The 14,831-nt window shown below is 35.7% G+C and overlaps 1 protein-coding gene across 1 annotated transcript; it reads right to left on the reverse strand.

The window, feature by feature from the left end:
- Positions 1-1,503: 1,503 nt before the first annotated feature.
- LOC113297736 (mitogen-activated protein kinase kinase 5-like) lies at positions 1,504-3,276 on the reverse strand. The gene has a single exon (XM_026546314.1). The coding sequence runs from the start codon at positions 3,063-3,065 to the stop codon at positions 1,848-1,850; it is 1,218 nt and encodes a 405-aa protein (XP_026402099.1). The 5' UTR covers positions 3,066-3,276; the 3' UTR covers positions 1,504-1,847.
- Positions 3,277-14,831: the final 11,555 nt, after the last annotated feature.

Below are 14,831 nucleotides of genomic sequence, written 5' to 3' on the forward strand. Positions count from 1 at the left end.
AGTTATTGACAAATAAAAAAGAAGGAAGAAAAAAATCGAGTAACAGCAGTTGTAGTTGGGGTGGAGAAAGGAGGCGACTGAGAGAAGGAGAAGGAGAAAGAGGGAGTATATCATAATGACATTAGATTTAGGGTTTCTATTTATCCTCTAAATCAATGGGTAGAATCTAATACTCGGTAAAAACTAAGTTTAAAAATTAACAGGTTTTCCAATGGTTTTTGATTCGGTTTTAGAGGTCAAACTAAACCAGAACCAACACTATCAGTTTTTCACTTTCTACACCGTAACCAATCCATTAGTAAATGGATCGGTTTGGTTTCTTCCTAATTGGTCTGATTTGGTACGGTTCCAGCGGAAAACCGAAACCATGTTCAGCCCTACATGCTATGACAACAACATGCCCACAATTCCCTTTGGAATATCGCTCCTCTGCTGTTGCCTCACCACACAGTGCCGGTAGAACATTGTTCCTATAGTGTTTCAAATCAATAAAGACAATGATTTCAATCATAATTATCCTAATTGAAATGGCAATCAGGACGGTCATGTTAGATATTTGATCGGAGTTGCGACCTCTAGTGATCTAGAGTCTAGACTATCACTTTGTTCTGTATACTTGCTAAAAAGCGGCAACCAAATGACAATTGATCAACAAGCTATGGGACAAATGTACACCTATAGCCTTATAATTTATTACCCTATTTTCTAAAGCATCAGGTACCCACTCTAGAACCAACGCAATGAAAAACAGAATTCCTAGCAAACAATCTCAGATTGTCAATAGTAAAAGTAACATTGAGACATTACCAATTTTACACCATTGATGCAATCTTAGCTATGTTTAGTCCATGCTGGCAAAACACCTAAAAGAAAAAGACTGACTAGATTCTTCAACTCCAATTGGTAATTTTTTCGGTATAAAGAAAAGTGGGCAAGGAAGCTATGATGAAAGACTCAGTTTGCAGTTAGTACAGAACTAGTACTATGTAAGCATCATCATCTCCAATCTTTCCCTATGACCCCATCAAAACCAAAAACAGCTGCAGAAAAATTAAGATGATCTTTACCTTGAAAAAAAATCAACAAAATTTAGAAATTGTGGCCCCAGAAAAAGAATTTATCCAGATTTCCAATATCAAACTAGTCATTACCCACTAGTCATTACCCAAGAAAGTAGATTTTGTTTCAAAAACGAGAAACAGACATCATAAAGAAAACCACTTCTTCACTCTTAACGAACCCAAATATCAACATTCTAAAATTTAATCTCATTTCTAAAAATGCTTATAGAATCTAAGATGTCATTTATCTTTCAAACATCTAAAAATGGATTCATGAAAAGAATGTAATATACAATAAGTAGCAAGTTTCCAAACAAAAATTGAGTACTTCATTTTCATCATCATGTTCATCAAATGATATAGTTTCCAAATTTGCCAACCAAAAGAAAGAAGAAAGAAATCATTAATCTTTCATACATCAATGAACAGGCCATAAAAAGAGTGAAACATAAAAAAAGTTGCAATTTTCCATTTCTATTGATACTTCATTTTTCATCATCAACATTGATCATATGAAATTTTTTGTTGTAATACAAAGATTACAAAAGCTTAATCCGGGGGTACATAAAGTAGCTTCATTTTTAATTCTAGCCACTCTAACAACAACACCAACAAATAAAAAGTACATGACAATTAAAATAAAGAAGTTAAAAAAAAAAAAAAAAAACATCTAATCTCATTACTAGAACCACCATAATAATAATAATCAGAGATATTGAAAAGAGATTTGATTTGATACATACCCATTTTCTTAAATCATCTCCATAACAAAGTCTCAGATTAAAATCAACCCAAATGTTGAGGAGGAGGAAGAAATTGCTGCTGCTGTTGTGGGTTTTGCTGTTGTGGATGTGGATGTTGTTGTTGTTGAAGTAACTGATGGTGTTGTAATTGCTGTTGAAGTAGATGGACTTGATGATCATGATTTGGGGACTTCTGATTTGAGATGTTGATCACCCTATTCTGGGTTATAAATGGATGAAGTAGTAATTTCTCAGCAGTCCATCTTTTAGATGGTTCTCTTTGCAAACAAGCTGATAAAAACGATCTAAATTCTCCAGATGCAGTTGGTGGTGCTTCAGGTGGTGGTGCTATACAAATAGCACACATCAAACTAGCCCAGTCACCTTGTCTACTAACATTAAAGGGAAACTTACCCAGATAAAATTCCAATATAGAAACCCCCAAACTCCATATATCACCAGCATATCCATCATAAACACCTTCATTTAGATCTGTATTGATTCTTTCAGGACTCATATAAGCAATAGTACCTACAGCTGAATTACATGGATCCATTGTTTGTGCTAAGATTCTACTAACACCAAAATCAGCAATTTTCACTTCCTTTCGGGCGTTAATCAACAGATTGGAAGGCTTAATATCGCGGTGAACAATTTTATGACGATGTAAATATGATAAACCCAATAGAATCTGATGCGATAAATGAGCTAAATTCCTTTCATTAGAGATATGAATACCTTCTAAAGAACCACCATCCATGTATTCTAATAAGACTTGAATTTCACCATTGTTATCAAACATACCATGACAATTAACAACGCTAGGGTTATTAACTTGTCTTAAGATTTCGATTTCTCTACAGATCTGTTTTCTTACTGCTTCTTCATGATTACCATAGATCACTTTCAAAGCAAAGAATTTCCCTGTCGGTTTATGTTTTACTTTATAAACTGTACCACCGCTTCCACTACCGATTCTTCTTTCTTTATCAAGTTCCGAGAAACTCAGTTGAGTTAACTGAGTTGGTTGTGGTGAAACGGTTGTTGTTGTTGATGAGGATGTTGATGTTGATGTTGAAGGAGGGAGAGGTAGAGGGAGGGGGAGAGGTAAAGGAAGAGCACTAGACGTATCACGTTTCGGTAAAGGGATTGTTAAACCAGGACGACGACGATTTCGATTTGAATCGGTTCTGTTGGTACCGCATGGTAATGGTGATGAGGATGCTGATTGTAATGGTGGTGGGGGTTGAATCGGTCTCATGACTCAGTTTTGGGTTTATTTTGATCCTGAAGAGATGGGTTTTCTTGGAGATCTTTCGATTTTGAGGTTTGGGTTCATGTCTTTACCTAAATAATCTTCTTTCTTCTAAAGTTTCCATGGAACAATAAATGGGTTTCTCTGGTTTTAGAGGAGAGAAGGTTCTGCGAAAAAGGAGGAAAGAAATAATGCAGAGAGGAACATTAGAGATTTTGTTTTTGTGGGGGTTGGTAAAAATTAGTATGGTAATTTCGGAAGACGAGAGCAAAAAAAAACAAATGCAGGAGAAATTAGGTTGTGCACGTATGACAGGGGAGATTTGTGAAAGACTAATAGTATTTTTTTTACTAGGTCAATAAAATAAAATAAAAAAACGAAACCGTACAGCACATAACTGTGAGGCTATCACATAAGAAAACCTATTTGAAACGAAAATAAATCTCTTCAGATCATTTCATGGGGAGAACGAAATCTGGCCTACCCTCATAAAATTCAAAAATATCTTCGGCCAACAAACATGTTTGTTTGGCCAAAGCATCAGTTGAAAAATTAACTTCTCTATAACTATGAACATATCGAATCTATATTATAAAAAGAAGTGGTGTGTGTGTAGCCTTACAAATCCGACCATCGATTTCGTCATCCAACGGCTCGGATCGATTCGTTATATGTTCTATATAGACGTCCGTCCGATCCCGTTTTTAACATATAATTTTGGATGGCGCGGATTATGCCCGACCCAACCAAAATTCCCTAATTTTACTTTGACCAATTTTTAGGTTTCATGAACCGCACCCTAACCTTACCGTGACCAAGTAAATTCGTGGTCTACTCGATTTGATTAGCCATGACGCATGCATACACATTTGAGAACCCATTACTAAATTTTGTAATGTGCTAGACAGCTATTACTAAATATCTATGTACATGGGCTCCACCGCTCTCCCAAATTTTGTATGGACGCATGCATAGGGGTGAGCATTTGATCCATAATCCGTGGATTTAACCGGGACCAACCGTTCATTTGCGGATGGGTGTCCGGACCGTTCGTTAATGGGTTGGATGCGGATGGAATTTTTGAAATCCAACGGATAAAGGATCGGGCCCGGATGCAACCTTGAAAATCCGTTGGACATCCATATCCGTTAAATTAAGGACATTTATATAGTTCTAGAAAATGTTATGGATCATTTAGGAATTTTTAAGATGTTTGCTTGGGGTGACGGACATCGCATTTTTATATTTGCATACATATATAAGATATAAAGGTTTTATAAGGAGTCATTTGTGTTAGCTTTATTTTCTTTACTATAAATTTTAATTAAAACAAATCCATTGGATTATCCGCATCCAATCCGTCCATCCGTGCATCCATTGGATGCAAATCCGTTGGATATGGATTGGATGCGGATGCCAAATTAGAAATCCGTAATGCAATGGATTGGATGCGGATGAGGTGAAAACCGGTCCATACCGGCCCATGCTCACCCCGTCATGCATACAGAGTTGCTAGACCTGCTTGCTAAAAGAACATTTACTTATCAAGTCAATAACTTCATTCCTCGTGTTGGTATTGGTGCATGCGGAGGACGACACGTTAATCATATTTAATATTAGTAAAGGAGATTCAATAAGCTAAGGATCACGACAAACTTAGAGTATTACTACCCCATTACGGCAGTATCATGTGCTAGATTTAATTAGCTGATTTACCTCAGTTATATTTTTCGTATAAGATATGTATTAGAATTCTATTTACATAATGATTTCTAAATTAACTACGTTTAGAATATAGGAAACACGAAAAGACAAAGAAAAGGAAAAAAAAAATATAAATTTTAGGAAGTTAGGAATATAGGAAATCAGTAAATCAAATCTTAATTAGGGGATTACATTTGACTCTTGATTTTCTAATCCACGGCCCCGGCTGCTATGGCCCGACTGACTAAACACGACCCGATCATTACATGTTGACTAAATTTTAATGCGGGGACTATATTTGACTCTAGATTTTCTAATCCACGGCCGGGGTCGTAGGCCCCGGCTGCTATGACCCGACTGATCAAACACGAAACGATCATTACATGCTGACTAAAATTTTATGTGAGGATATTGACCGGCCGTCCGAACAGTAAACAAAACTCGAAAAAGGTTGATCACGGCTGTAGGCCGGGGTGATACCTAGTATTGGTATAGAAACTCTTTGTCATTCTCCAACGCTGCATTAGTTGCCAAGGAAACGCTCCTTTCTGAAAAGGGTGGATGCAACTCATCGAATCAGATCGAACACAAAGGTTTTTAACGCCTCATCTTTTGGCTAGCATCGCTCCATAAATAATAGCACATACTTCCGCATAAAAATTAGTCTGCCAACCAAGACCAACACTAAGAACGCCAAGCACTGCCGAGTTGGAATCACGGAAAGTAACACCACAACCAGCTTGGTCTGGGTTGCCAAGAGAAGCGCCATCGCAACAAATCATAATTTCACCTGGGTTAGGAGGAGACCAACTAACCTCAACTGGATGAGAAATCTTACAAACTCTATGCCGCACTCTGAAATAATTCAAAATGCGCAAGTCCTCCAAATTATTAAACATATGACCTTTCATCCGGATTGAGTTTTCACCGATTATTTGATAAACTCTCCCTCTAAAACCGAGCCATTGCACCGTAATACCTTCATAAAAAGCCTTATTCCGCAGCTTCCATAACTCTGTGACAATGGCTAAATTAGCAACAAGCCATAGGTCCTTTATCATCCTGCTGCGACCCTTAGCAGCCTTATAGGAGACCACTAAATCCTCATTTGGTTTCAATTTAAAAATTTCCGCCACCCAAGCCCAAATCCTCTTGGCAATTCTGCAATGCCAAGTGATGTGGTTCATAGTTTCGCCATTCTTCCTGCACAAACGACACATAGTAGGCATGCTCCTACCAGTTTTCATAATAATGTTCTTCAGTTGCGCAACATTGTTTCGCCCAAATCTTCCAATATTGCATACTCAAAGTAGGATGTACAACCTGCCTAGTGAACAAAGTTGCAATAGGCAGCACCTCATGTGGCGTCTTTAAAGCAACCTTTGCAGACTTTACTGAAAATACGCCTTTGCTATCCAAATCCAAAATTTTGTAGTCTTCACCACCAGCAATAAGAGGCAAATTATCAACATCAATGTTACAACGCAGCATCAAATCTCTAGTTATTTGGGGTATGTCCCAAGAACCATCAACAATAATATCACTAACCTTGGCCTTAAAATCATTAGGGCCTTTGGAAGTGATTCCAATCCTCTCCGTAATCGAAAAATCACCACACCAATTATCAAAAAATAAGGAAGTATTAGCACCGTTACCTATAATTGGGCGGGTATGGCGCTGAACATAATTGTAAACCAATCTGATTCCTGGAAAAATCGAATAACCAAGTTTATAATCAATCAAGTTGCCATTGATTTTGAAGTACTTCGCCCTCAAAAATCTGGCCCAAGTCTTATCCGAGTCTCGAATCGAAACCCACAACTTCATAAGCATTGCCTTATTAACATCCAACAGCTTCTGAATATCAAGACCACCTTCACGCTTTGAACAACACAGATCTTCATATAAAACCGTAAAGTATTTACGTTTTCCAGCATCACCAGACCAAAGAAAATTTCGAATGGCCCTCTCAACCTGCTTAATAACCGTACATGGCCACTTATACACAGCCATGGAATGAATAACATAGCTGGAAATCACTGATTTAATCAAAACTAGCCTGGCCTGGAAAGACAACAACTTACCCTTCCAACCAGCCAACTTGTCCATAATCTTCTCCACCACTTGACGAACATGAATGTGTTTAAAAATACCGGGCTTCAGTTGAATTCCCAAATATTTATCAGGAAACAAAGCTCTTTCCATGCCCATAAAATTTGCGATAGCAATCGCGCGAGAACCCCTATCACCACCATAATAAAATTTGCTTTTGGCATAACTCACAAATTGACCAGAAGCACGTTGATACATTCCAAGCATATCCTTCAAATTCTGCAAACTATGAAGATTGTCTTTGCAGAAAATAAGAATATCATCCGCAAAGAGCAAATGAGTAGGCGTCACTCCTTTCTTGGTAACCATAGTGTGCATACTTCGAGCCGCAAACAACTTAGAGAGATTCCGACTTAACACATCCTCTATAAGAACAAAAATCAAAGGTGAAAGGGGATCACCTTGCCGCAATCCTCTCGAGATGCTGAAAAAACCTTCAAGGCAGCCGTTAACCATGACAGAAATCCGAGCAGAACTTAAAATACTTAGGCGCCAACTACGCCAAGCCTCGGAAAAGTCATACAGCCGAAAAACCTCAAATATGAAATCCCAACTGACCGTATCAAATGCATGTGCAATATCCAGCTTTAGGCCAACATTACCATACCTCCTTTCCGTGTTGATCTCATTGATCAATTCAGATGCCAAAGCTATATTCTCATGAAGGTAAAAATGAAGGTAATAGTAAACCGTTGGGTCAAAATGAAGGTAAAAATTTTCCACACTTCTTGATTAAGAAGAAATGACGAGCAGAGTTTTGCACATTTTATAAAGGGGGATACCAGCATTACTAACTGTTGATACCATTTCATCGATCCAACGGCCAGGATCGGTGGGATCTTTTTGTCCTATATGAAACGGTATCAACACTTAGTAATATTGGTATCCCCTTTATAAATCATGAGAGTTTTGTGTCCGAAGCTGCTTCATGCCCTAACAATGGGAGCCGATCCAAGGGCGCAGATCCTCCGTACCCGGTAACCGCATGTCCCTCTGTCCCTACCTATCAAGGGGAGCTACGTATTTGATGGTGTACGGAGATATTTCGATTAATTTCTATACTCAGCTAGTCATCTCCGTTCCTCAAAAGTTGATGCGCACCAGGAAGTCCCATGTTTGAGTTCCCGATGGCGCAATATTAGAGAATTTGACATGGAAGGTAGAGTTAGTTTGCCCCCTTACGACATAATCTCATCCCCATATCCACTTCGGCTAACTTGGCTAGGTTTCTCATGAGGCTCGCTGGTAGGATAGCACGGCTACCTGTTAAATTATTGTAGTAGTGCATCGTTGGAGCTTAGCTTGTTAGGCTTCCAACTAGTTCCATGTAATAATCGTTATCCAATAATGTAATATTATATACTTTCCAGATTAATTTCTATTTTAAAAAAGAAAATTTATTAAAAAAAACTAGCGATGTTTTCATCTTTCTCTGTAAGACCTGTAATTCGTGTAATCTTTGATTTTAGTAAGACCTTTATATCACATATAACATAACTGCAAAATCAACAATTATGAATTTATGATGAATCATTATTCTTCCATGTGTTTAGCTTGGGTTTTGGCATAAAAATTGGGTAACCTGGGGTTTTATTTGCTTAGTTCTTCAACCATCAACTGATAACCAAATTCAAAGATGCATTTACAGGTTTAAACGAACATTTTGTAATGGAATTTACAGCATAATTTTTTTTATCACGTTTAATTTTTTTTAAAGCATTTAATATGTTTAATGGAGTTTACAGTAAAAAGAAATTATTTCTTTATCTGTTCGAATTCAATACTTGAGTTGACGGAAAGTTTACGTTAGCAGAGTGCTAGACACGTGTCACCTAATGATAGGCAGGGACATAGGAACAGTAGAATTTGAGGTACAGATGATCTGTTGCCCCAATCTAAACCTTTTATTTGAAAATAATAGATTCATCGAGTCCATGGGTCCTTAGCTGAGCAGTTATGGATCAGTATCTTTATCGACATGTCATAAGAAGAAGAAAAATATTAAGGCAAATTATGGGACGTGATACATTTTTATGTTGCGATTTTCACTAAAATTATTTTTTGCTATATATATGCTTGTCTGATGGATGGGCTTTTATAGAGAATGGACATAATGCATATGTGGTATAATTAACCATGGACCTTTTTTATCGTTTGTTACTGCAACGCCTATGTGTTAGGACGAGTCCACTAGAGTAAACAAATAACTTAAAGAATATATTTATATTGGGTCAAGCGAATAAGCAAACCGAATTAAAAAAAAAAATCCAACTTGGTAGTTTTCTTATAAAAATCATATGGTAACCTAGTGGCAGAGTCTTGGCCGAGCGTCCAAGTTAGCACCATCAGCGACATTATCTCTATATATCAACTCACACATTTTCTACATTTTTTTCTCAAATATTTTTGGGAATTTTTTTTTATCATCCCACTTTTTTTCTCATATTCATTCTTAAAATATGGATACATCATGCACCCTGCCCCCAAAGTTTGTGGTCTAAATATACTGTTAAGGATAATGTTGTTATTTGTATTACAAACACTCGATCTTATCTATACAATCTTACATTTTTACAAAAAAATCATGACAAATTTTGCTTGGACATCTGCAACATGAGAGGTCGTGATGTACAAGGGTTGTCGAACCGTTTTAATTGAGTAAGAAAATAAGTAACTTTATGTGTTGCTCTAATCATACAACGAAAACGTACAAAAAGAACGCCAAAAAAAAGGTTGATGTGGTAAGAACAATTCGAAATTTTGAAATTGTTACCTTAATTTTTGTTTTCAAATTGCAGCACGAAAGAAACTTGATATGAGTGGCAAATGAAATATGATAAAAGCTATTTTCATAAGGCTGGATTCACATCCTTAAGATGATGAAAAAATTTAACCTTGATTGTGTGACGATTATGCTCCACCAACTCAATCACCACATCAAGCTACACATATTTCTCAAGTATATTCATTGATTGTATCATTTTCCTCAAAATAAATAAGCATGTCAGCCTAAATGGTCACCGGCATACCAGTTGATCCCTCCCCACATTCAACTTCAATCAATATTCACGGTCAGAAAAACGCTCTGGTCCGGGTCAAAGAAAAGTAAAACAACCGAGAAATGAATGTTATTTTGGATATTCAACTTATATTAACGAATTCAATATGAAGGAGTACATGGGAAAACCAGAAAAGAAAATAAGTTGTTAGATCACCCCATCGTAACGTTGTAATTTCAGAGTTAAAAATAAATAGGGATGCGGTTAGTAGACTTAACAGTAACACACACATAAGTCGGATTATATCAGTTGATACTTCGAAAATGAATGAATCACAACTAAAACCATGGTAAAATGATAGTAACATAATGTGATCTAAGATAATGGTAAGATGATGAAGATGATAAAGAAGTTGAATTCGAATCATCCCAAATGTTTTAAACTTGAATGTAAAAGTTAGCTCCAATAGAATGGGTTTAGTTCTGGTTAAAAGTAATGATTTAAGGTTTAATTATATATAACGGTGAGTTATAATTACATGTATTGATTACTTTTTAGTTAAATTTTCTTTGTCGCTTCAAGTGTAATAGTTTCGTTAAATTAAGGATATGATTTTTTGTTACATAATTTAAACTACACAAACTAAAATAACAATCCAAATGACAATAATTAAACTAAACTTGATTGGTCTAGGTTCCATGGTTAAACCAAAGTTATGCTGTCAGATCTTTCCTTTACATTTTATACATACACCCGTCTCAATTTCTATCATTTTAATCTAGATATACTCTTCCACCAACTCCATGTAATGATTGTAAGTACATCAGGCCTCAGATCTTCATTTGGGTAACTCGTCTCTTCCGGATCACGTTGGGTTTCCTTGATGCCAATATTATACAGAATTATGCACGTACGCATAACTCTATTCATTTATATTGGTTGAAAAAAAGAATATGACCAACAAATTATGGCGAATTTCCAACTTAAAATTCCAAATGCTTTTTAAACATCTTTCCTCTTTCACATTTAATTCGTGTTGAATACTTTCTACCGCATTTGTTATTGGTGTGGTTGTATGCTTGAAATACCGTTTCTAATTGCAAATACATTCTGCTCGCTAGATAATACTCATTCGTGTAGTAACTGTTGTTGATATTGTGATTCGCATTAGGAGCATTTCCATACTTTAGAGCCATAAGGCTAGTATATAAGGAGACAAGACCGTGTTCATGTAAAAGAATACTCTAGAGTTTATGTAACTTCATTTATATAACCTTTGAGTACCACCAGATAACGAGCGCATGCCTGATAAATAGATACCCTTAATTAACGTCCAAGATAAATGGTTATGTTGAGGAAGTCTTGGCCGGTTCCACTTTAGTTCCTTCGATTTTATTATGAATAATACTCATAAGCTCTTCTTTTATTATGCTTTGCTTTATAGTATATATACACTAGTTTTGTGTTTTAAGTGTTATTTTAATAGTTTTATTTAGTTGTATGTTGTCTATCTTTATAACAACTATAAAAAAAGAGCGTGAAGGTGAAAGGGATGAAGAGACATAATAATTACCACTAAGACATGTTGGATGTAACCGTTCAAAGACGTGGCCACGTAGAATGAGGACTTCCAGGTCAGCACGCTCCCATAATGACTAGTGAAAGGTGGACAAGGACGAGGCATGTGGACTCATCGTAATGAACCAGTCACAAGGAGTTAGGCCCAAGTAAAGAGGGCCACACGTGAGTAATAATGACCCACAAGAAGGTCAAGGAAGCTGGTTAACGAAGGAAGGTTGTGGGGTCAAGATCGGCTAAGAAGAAGAGGAATAACCAATCTATAAATACCTACGGTAAGATGGGTGTTCGAGGAATGCTAAAGAGAGATATGAGTATATACTGAAGGTATTTGTACTAAAAGCTAAATATATCCTTTCAATTAGTGCATATACCGTTGCTATTATATTTGGATTAGTAATCGCTCATAAACAGATACCCTGATATCTTATCTTATCATAATGCTTGCTTGCTCCCCTCCCCCTAAAAAATAAAAATATACATACATATATATATATAAAAATAAAAAAATAATACATACATATATATATATGTATTATTACAAAACAGAAAGGGTATTTGAGCCTCGGATGGTTGGATAATATTTTTAGAGACAAACGCTGCATCTGACCATCCCAGTCTCAGTATCTTATCCATAAACATCTGATGGATATAAGATTTGTAACCTCCCCCATCATAAATATGTATTGATTAGATCCCCTCATAATTCTGATCATAAAAGAAAAATTAAATGTGAAAATAAATAGACTGAGATCATTATTTATATTTTTACGCTTACAAATATAAATGGATTTTATTGTTTTAACAAATTAGCCATCTTCCATCGACCTATAAAGGAAGAACAATATTAAATTGTTGTATCAATATTAAAAAAAAAAAACATAAATTATTTTATATTTGAGAATTGGTAAATTATCAAGGGCCTAATGCTTGGCATGAGTAGTTCATGCAAAAGAAACACATATAAAAAAGCATGCACTAACTAACTAAACTACTCAAAGCCCGTCAACACAAGTCAGAACCAACCATAGGTACACAATGGGGTTCGTCTATTCTATTTTAATAACCATATGGAATTTTTAACATTTCCTGACCTACATTGATCCTTGACATGGATTCAAACTCAATCATATTATATATGTTATTTTTACGATATTCGTAAGCACAGAACAAAAACAAATGCAAAAGAGGAAAATACAATATAACATGTGAACTTAACAAAAATGTAGAAGACGAAATACAAGATTTTCTCATAACTTCAATATGTGTTTTTATGGAGCGAAACTTGGATGAGTTGTGGGTAAGGAAGGCAAAAAAAAAAATGAGTTCAATGCATAATACGAACAAACAACAAAGGCTGAGAGTTTAATCCACACAAACAAACACGAAATTGATTATCCATATAGCAAAACAAACCTGATCCAAGAATATCAGTTTCTCGCCGTTGAGGGTAACGTTTCATCGTACTCTTTTAAAAAAATTCCTTCGTTTTTGGATCTTAGGAGATACCGCAAAAACCAACCATACGCAAATTAATCGTTAGGAAAAGTGGAAATTGGAAGGATTCCTTTTTTTTACTAAGTTACAAAATTTCAGTCCATTTTTTCTATTTAGGAAAAGAGAATTAAAGATCACTAAATTTCGGGCTAAAATATGTTTACAATGCTTTTATTGCATTTTCACTTTAGTTTTTCAAGTTTTACTCCATCATAATTTATGACTAACATTCATGGGAAATGTTCAGCCTAAAGGCTGAAACGTTCATTGTGAATATTTGCACCATCATAAATTATCTTACTGAAATAATTTTTCATGCAAAATAAACACTCATAGCTCATGCAAAAAAAAATGATTTAAAAACTCAATTTATTTATGATTATTCCCCAAATATGTATAAATAGATGAGTGTATTTCTTCCACTATACCATACTCATTCACTCATTTCCAAATCATTCTATATGAAAAAGAATAATGAAAGGAAAACAACATGCTTAACATGATTAGATGCAGCCAACTAAATCAGTCGTCCAAAATATGTATGCTTCATTTTGAACGATGTATGAATGCGATGAAGACATACTTGCAGTTCTAAAGATGTGTATTGCAAGTTCATTGTTATGGTTGTGTTATTTAGTTTTGGTGTGTGTCTATATTCTTTTAATTTGAACCGTGGATTTGAATATAGTCTAAATTATAAGAAAGGGTTTTCCAAGGTTAGAATTTTGGCGGTGGTTGGTCTCTTGCATTTTTGTCTTTTCTTGGTTTATTTCAAATGGATTCCACGGATACACTAATTTTTAGTATCATATAATATTGGCCACATGAAGTTCATGCCTAAGCATCCCGAAGCCCAAACTGAAGTGGTCATCCGCAGCCATCAACGAACTTTAGTTTAGGACAAACACATAAACAATGAGTCAAAATATTGGACTAAGGTATTTCTTCTTTTGTGTTCTTATAAATTACTTTGTTGATTTAGTTGTCTGTAATTCATAGAATATTTTGTTGTTTGTGTAATGTGATATCTAGAGAAATAAAACATAGTTAGGCGACCACTACATGTTAGGCATGAGTCTGCTAAATAATATGGAAAATTAATTGTCCAAGTTGTTAGAGCACTGCTCCGTCGAACTCGCATGCGTTGCTATATCAAGCATGTTTGTCAATATTAGTGATCAAAACTATATGTCTTCATTTCTAGTTTACTTATGACTAAGTCTCGGTCTAGGATAGTTAAGTGCAGTTGAGCTCCAGACTCCATGGCGATCATCTTATGAAGATGAAGAACTACTCGAGAAATAAGTGGAACTTCATCCGACAAAAAGGTATGTGGAGACTTGAACTTTTCTGTCACTCAAACGTATATTATATCTCCTACTCTTGAGACAAAGTCGTATAAGTATGATAGTTTTCATACATACACATTTGTAATTTCGAGCCAAGTTTACTCGCGTATCTTTTTCTCGAAATATGTGTTAGTGAGCTTTTTTGCTTTAACCATTTTCATCTTTACCCGTGACGCAAGTCATGAAGACGTTTCAATATTGAAAATAGCTTTAATGGCGATAGTCGTGAATAACGATTGTTATAACATTATAGAAGAATGTTTCAATGTTCGAAATGTAGAGTTGAGATTACCAACTATGGATATAAGCATATATAGTGTGTTCGCACATTAGTGTATAAATCCATGTGCCGAAAACCAAGTGCGTGCATATGTGTGCATGCGGTATTAGTGAAGGATACAGGTTGAGTACGCGTACATGCGAAAGTTTTCATACCGAAAATTTCTGCTGAGTTTGTAAGTTTGCAAAATAGTAAACCAGTCACCTTAGGTACGCATACCCGTACGCGTACCCACGGAAGTTTTCGAATCAAA

This window comes from Papaver somniferum, chromosome 7 (assembly GCF_003573695.1).
Source record: "Papaver somniferum cultivar HN1 chromosome 7, ASM357369v1, whole genome shotgun sequence".
Classification (NCBI taxonomy): Eukaryota; Viridiplantae; Streptophyta; class Magnoliopsida; order Ranunculales; family Papaveraceae; genus Papaver; species Papaver somniferum.